General features: G+C 56.4%; 1 protein-coding gene across 1 annotated transcript; it reads left to right on the top strand.

Annotated features, from left to right (window-relative positions):
* The first annotated feature begins 1099 nt into the window (after positions 1–1099).
* Positions 1100–4165, top strand: Etv2 (ETS variant transcription factor 2). The gene is made up of 7 exons (XM_004858810.3): positions 1100–1284; positions 1531–1620; positions 1714–1791; positions 2030–2089; positions 2312–2773; positions 3554–3666; positions 3947–4165. The coding sequence occupies exons 2-7, from the start codon at positions 1551–1553 to the stop codon at positions 4145–4147; spliced, it is 984 nt and encodes a 327-aa protein (XP_004858867.1). The 5' UTR covers positions 1100–1284; positions 1531–1550; the 3' UTR covers positions 4148–4165.
* The last annotated feature ends 1853 nt before the right edge of the window (positions 4166–6018 follow it).

Here is a 6018-nt window from a genome sequence, read left to right as displayed (position 1 = left end):
GTAGGGGACAACTAGTTACTAAATTTCAGATAGTTTTTAGTATTTAGTACATGTCTGGAAGAGTATGTGTATGAGCCTTTACATGTATGTGTTTTGCTTTTTGGTGAATCATTTGAAGCAGGTCACAAAATTATAACACCATCCCTAAATATCCGTGTTCATTTCCTACTAATGACTTCATAGAATACCATTATCACATATCACATCTAAGAAAATAACTCCATGTGACATCTCTCATTTTTCTTTCTCTTTTCTTTTTTCTTTTTCTTTTTTTTCTTTCTTTCTTTTTTTTTTTTTTTTTTTTTTTTTTTTTGAGATAGGCTCTCGAAGTGTAATTCAGGCTGGCCTTGAACTCACTATGTAGCCCAGGCTGGCCTCGAATTCACGCTAACCTCCAGCCTCCAGTCTACCAAGTGCTGGGATTATAGGCATGTGCCACCATGCCTGGCCCACGTGATATCTCATATTCAATTCATACTCAAAATTTCCCAGTTGTCCCAAACTATTATAGCTCAGAAATACATGGGGCTTTGGAAAGTGAAATGGAAAGATGTCTGCCTCAAATTCCCTTTCATAAAATAGGGAAAGAGTGGTTTCTACCTCATAAAAGGATTAAATGAAGACCTAGTGCATATGGCTCATTGACAGACAACTCCTCTTGTGATGTTAGCTGTTATTTTACTATTGCTACGGTCCGTGTTGCCGGTGTTAATATTTTATTATGATTGACACTACTCCCGGCAGCTCAAGAACACCCTCTGCAACTTGTCCTAGGGGATGGAGGGTAATGCAGAGTCCACTTCGATCTCCCGCGGTCACCCTGTTGATTGTGACGTAGGCTGAAGCTGGGGACGGGGGGGGGGGGGGGGGGAATCTGGCCGGAAATCCCGCTTCCTGTTGTAGATAAGCCTGGCGCAGCCCAGCTGACCCCAGACCCTCCTCCCTCCATCTCCCATGTCGCAGGATCAAATCCCTAAGGCGGAGAAGCTGTCCACCCTGCCCAACCCCCATCACCTCGTAAACGCGCCCGGCCCCTGTCCCCCGCCTTGCCCAGCCCGCTGTTCCCCAAGCCATTCCTGCACCAGGGCAGCTCCACAGGCCGCATCCCTGAGGCGCGGGGCGCGGCTCGGCTCCGCCCCCGGACCTGCAACTTGACCCAGGCTGCGACCCCCTGCTCTGACGTCTCGGAAAATTCCCCCCTGCCCAGGTCCCCCGGGGGGCGGGTGTGCGCGGGGTATGAAATGGGGTGAGACCCCCGGCCAGGGGCAGAGGAACCCGCCAGAGGTGAGCCATGAAGTGGGGACAGGGTAGATGCCTGGGCGCCTGGGTTAGGAAGGAGCTGGGGGCCTGAAAGAGGAAGAGGAACGAAGTCCCTTATTCCTGGTCTGAGAGAAAAAGGGGCTGGAGGTCAAGATGCCAGCTTCCTGAGGAGAGGGAGCGGATGCTTGGACACCTGAGTCTGAGGGAGGCAAGGGCTGGTCCCTAAGGGTCACCAGCTCATCGCCGGCCCTTTGGGTTTTTCCCTACCAGGTCATTCCAAACGAGCACCCATGGACGCATGGAGCCGCGATGAGACCCCACCGCAGGAAGTGCCTCCGGGGAACAAGCTGTCAGGCCTGGGTAGGGGCTGGGGCTGAGAATCTGTAGGGAGGATGCCCGGGTGGGGGCCGCTGCTGATCCCTGACCTGGCCTTAAAATCCTTCCTGCCTGCAGAAGAGACCGAATTTGGCTTCTATTTCCCTGAACTGGTGCTCCAAGGGGAGGCAGCGACAGGCGAACAGTGCTGGAAAGGTGGGACCCCTGCGTGCTGGGGGGAGGATGGAGGCTGGGCCCCTAAGTCTGAGCGAGGAGCGGGGTATGCCCAGACTCCCCGGGTGAGTAGGGGGACGCCTGAAGTTGGAGGAGGGCCCCAGGGTCCTCAGTGAATAACTCCCTACCCCTGACAAAAACCAGACTGGGTGGGCGATTGAGGTCTGCGAGTCCTGGCTCCCACCCTTTCTAAACTCAGTTGCAATCCTATCCTTCGCAGGGTTCCCGGAGCTAGACTGGAGCCCCGCGTTACCACGTCCAGAACATGCATGGGGAGCAGGTGAGTGTGCGTACAGAGGCGGTGGCAGGAGAGGCCTGGGTCCTGTCTCCCATTGCTCAAGCAGAAGGACGGGGCTAGCAGAGGTGGCATAGGTGACCCCCTAATCTGGGGGTCCTGGCCCCGAGATCCCGGGACTGAAAGTGTAGACCCCTAGAACTCCGGTAGGGCCCGGGGATCGGGACATCTGAGCTTCCCTCACTTGGGTTCGATTCTTCCTCCCAGAGCTCACCCCTCAGGCCCCTGCGTGGTCCGGAGACTGGACACACCTGGCGCGCACCGCCTCGGACCCTTGCAGCCTCGCCTCCCAGCGCCTGGAGCCCGCCCTCCGCGGCCCGGGCCACGCCCCCTTCGCTGGCTCCGAAGTGGCGGCCGGCCAGAACTGTGCCCCCTCGTGGTCGCCTACCCAGGCCGCCAGAAGCACCGCGAGCTGGGACTATGCAGTCGTCCCCAAAGGCGCCACCTACTGGGACAGTGGCCTCTACGGGGAGTCCCGCGCGGACTATACCATTTCGTGGGGCGAGCCTGCGGCTTCGGACTGTACCACCATGTGGAATCTGGGGCTGCATACAGATTGCAGCCTCTCTTCGAACAGGTTCCAGAGTTCAGCTCTAACCACCTCCTCCGAACAGAACCAGCCGTCGGACCGTGCCACCTCGACTCGTTACCCCAAAACGAACCACAGAGGTGAGCGAGCCTGGAGGACTCTCGAGGGAGCGAAGCCCCCTTGATGAGGCGGGGCCCCCGCGATGAGGCGGGGCCTCCGCGTCTAAAGGGGCGGGCCCCGGAAAAGCGACTCGAGGGCCGGGGCTTAGGTGTCTGACCGGAGGAGCGGGGAGGGGAGCGAGGCCAAAGACCCTGGTGGACCCAGGCTCCTGGATTATGTGAGAGGAAAGAGGTGAGGTTTCCTCCGAAGTGAGGAGGCCAAACTCCTAAAATCTGCGACTTAGGTGACCTGGGTCCCTGAAGCTGACTTTTAAATATTTTTGTAGTATTGGGATTTGAACTCAGGGCCTTCGCACTGAGCTACATTTGCAGCACATTTATTTTTTATTTTTTATTTTCTTTGGTACCGGGGATCGAAGTCGGGTCCTTGCGCTTGCACAGCAGGCGGCGAAACCACTGAGCTAAATCCCTGGCCCAGCCCATTTTTATTTTTAACTTTTGAGACAGGGTCTCGCAAGTCACTAAATTACCCAAACTCGACTCAAACTTGCCATCCTCCTGCCTCAAGTCACCCAGAATACAGGAATTATAGGCGCTACTAAGCCCGGCTAAGGCTGACTTTTAGGACCCCAAACTCGTGGATTCCCCAAGTGGTCTGAAGAGTTCTGGATTCCTGGATCCAAAGTTGGCAGGACCTGGAGGCTTGATCCTTAGAGATGAGGGAGCCCCGACTCCTACGTCGTCGGAGCGGCCACGCCTGGGCCTGGGCAACCTGGGTATTCACCTGCTTCCACCTGGCAGGTCCCATTCAGCTGTGGCAGTTTCTCCTGGAGCTACTCCGCGACGGGGCGCGTAGCAGCTGCATCCGCTGGACAGGCAACAGCCGCGAGTTCCAGCTATGTGACCCCAAAGAGGTGGGACAGCTCCCTTGTCCCTCCAGTCCCGCCATAGACGAGACGCCCCGGGGCGACCTAGCCCCGCCCTTTGTGTGGCCTACCCTTGGCCCCTCCCCCAGCCTCGCCCTCTCTAGGGTCCACCGGAGCCGAGTCCCCGCCCCAGAGTCAAACATCCCCATCTCATCCGGGCTGGGCGGTGCGAGACACCAGTCCTAAGGACCGCTGGATCCGGCCCCGCCCATCGCGGCACAGCCCCTCCCCTCTCGTCCTCTCTGACCCAGCCGGGCCTCGGTCCTAGGTGGCGCGGCTGTGGGGCGAGCGCAAGAGGAAGCCGGGCATGAATTACGAGAAGCTGAGCCGAGGCCTGCGTTACTACTACCGCCGCGACATCGTGCAGAAGAGCGGTGGGCGAAAGTATACCTACCGCTTCGGGGGCCGCGTGCCTGGTTTGGCCTTTTCGGACTGTTCGGGGGTCCTGCAGGGAGCAGAGACCCAATAAAATATCCTGCCAAACTTTGTCACGCTTCCTTGTCTGCGTCTTTCCCACCGACACTGGCTAGCCCCGTTGGGGAGCCTAAGTGTGCACCCACATTTCAGCTTGGCCTCTCCACCGCAGAGACCCGGGCATCCAGACCTGTATCTCCTCTCAAAGAACCCAGGAGCCTGGATCTTCGTCCCCATGGTCCTCAGACCACCAGCGTTTTGGTTCTCCCCTCCCAGAGGACCCAGGAGTCTGGGGCAATAGGCCCTATGCCCGCCCAGCACTGCCAGTTTCCAGGGACCTGGCCCCGCCCCACCGCCCCCCTTCCTCCCTCCGAAGTCTTCCCACACCTCTCAACTCGGTGATTACTGGGATGGGGAAGTTGGTGCCTACTCCCTACTGTGGCTATTCAGGACCCAGCCCTTAGGGATCCTCCTATATGCCCACCCAGTGTCTACCCCTTCCACTAAAGTGATGCAGGCATTTAATCCCCAAAGTCTTCCACTAAAGTATTAAATGATGGAAACTTTATGGTGTTTAGAGGTGGCCCATTTGGAATAGGTCGTTAGGATGGAGACTCCATGACTGAATTTTGTGGATTACAAGGAGAGACACAGCTGGATAGGATGCACTCTGTCCCTTGCCATGTGATCCCCTGGGCTGCCACTTCAAGATTGCCAGCAGGAAGGCCATATTCAATGAGGTGACACAGTCAATGGGAGGCCCTGGCCAGAGCATGAGCTGTGTTGTTTGGATCTTGTACCTCCAGAACCATGAGCCAAAATAAACCTCTTTACATTATAAAGCAGACTGGCTCTGATATTTCATTATAGTAACAAAAAAGCCTAATGGAAGACCCAATCTGAAATGAAAGTTTATCTGCTGTGTGCCCTTGAATAGAAGGCTCAGACTTCAAAAAGGACCGAGTTCCCTCCCAGACAGAGCTAGGTCATCAAATCACCCAGAACCTAGTGCTGGCCCCTTACCTCTGCAGGTACCATTTTCCTACTCCAAGCTGGAGGACAGAGAACTCCGACTTAGACCTTAAAGAAAGCCTACCCCATTCTGGAATCACTGAGCCCCTTAGAGAGCCTGCTGTATCGTCCTCCTGTGGGTGACGCTAGGATCCATCTGTGACACGCCAGGCCTGGACCTGCCCTGGGGAACTCATAGAGCACAGGGAGGTAGACTTGAGACACAATTCAGGTCAGGGACAGCCCAGGGTGGTCAGGGCTGGGATGAGGAAACTCCGGGGGAAAAAGGGAGCCCACAGGAGGGACTTGACCTAGCCCGGGAGGGGGAGAATTGGGAGGCTTCCAAGACAAGAACTGGTTCTGTGAGAAATAATGAAGCTGTCGACTGCCAGGGTGCAGACGCTGCCACTGCTGCTGGTGCCTGCTGTTCCGAGGTGGGAAAGGGTCCACCAGGCATCACTAGGGCTGCTTGTAGGCTTCATTTATGTGGTCCTGAGCCTGGGCCCTCCTCGGCCACATGAGATCAGAGCTCAGGAGGCAGCAGGTGCTCTGCTGGTGACTCTCACTGAGGGAACAAGGAGCCCGGGAGCAAGGTACACTGAGGAGGGGTACTGGACACACCGGGCAGGTGACTGAGCAGAAGCAAAGAGGAGGTGCTGAGGTGCTAGTACAGGGTACTCCACAGAGCAGAAGGACAATGCTGAGGAGCTTCAGATGTGTGGCTTTCACCCCAAATCACGCTGGGAGCTGGCACAAGGGCTTACAGTTTAAAAACCAAACCCAGGTTGGCAATTTTGCCACCTGCCTCACAAGTGCAAGGTTCCAAGTTCGATCCCCAGTACCAAAAAACCCCCCACAAAAACAAACCCAGCTAAGCCCCTCTGGATGTCCTGACATGACCCCATGTGACCTGGC

The sequence above is a fragment of the Heterocephalus glaber genome, unplaced genomic scaffold, assembly GCF_053883595.1.
Source record: "Heterocephalus glaber isolate CG9 unplaced genomic scaffold, H.glaber_assembly_v1.0 deba00001561, whole genome shotgun sequence".
In the NCBI taxonomy this organism is placed as follows: Eukaryota; Metazoa; Chordata; class Mammalia; order Rodentia; family Bathyergidae; genus Heterocephalus; species Heterocephalus glaber.
Note: the sequence above shows the minus strand (reverse complement) of the source record. Positions and strands in the feature narration are given on the sequence as shown.

What these genes read in the sequence shown, in the direction of transcription:
- Etv2 (XM_004858810.3), top strand. Translation starts at nt 1,551, where the DNA reads ATGGACGCATGGAGCCGCGATGAGACCCCACCGCAGGAAGTGCCTCCG. An exon ending in AGAACATGCATGGGGAGCAG is followed by an intron (nt 2,090 to 2,311) that starts GTGAGTGTGCGT and finishes TCTTCCTCCCAG; the next exon opens with AGCTCACCCCTCAGGCCCCT. An exon ending in CCCCAAAACGAACCACAGAG is followed by an intron (nt 2,774 to 3,553) that starts GTGAGCGAGCCT and finishes TCCACCTGGCAG; the next exon opens with GTCCCATTCAGCTGTGGCAG.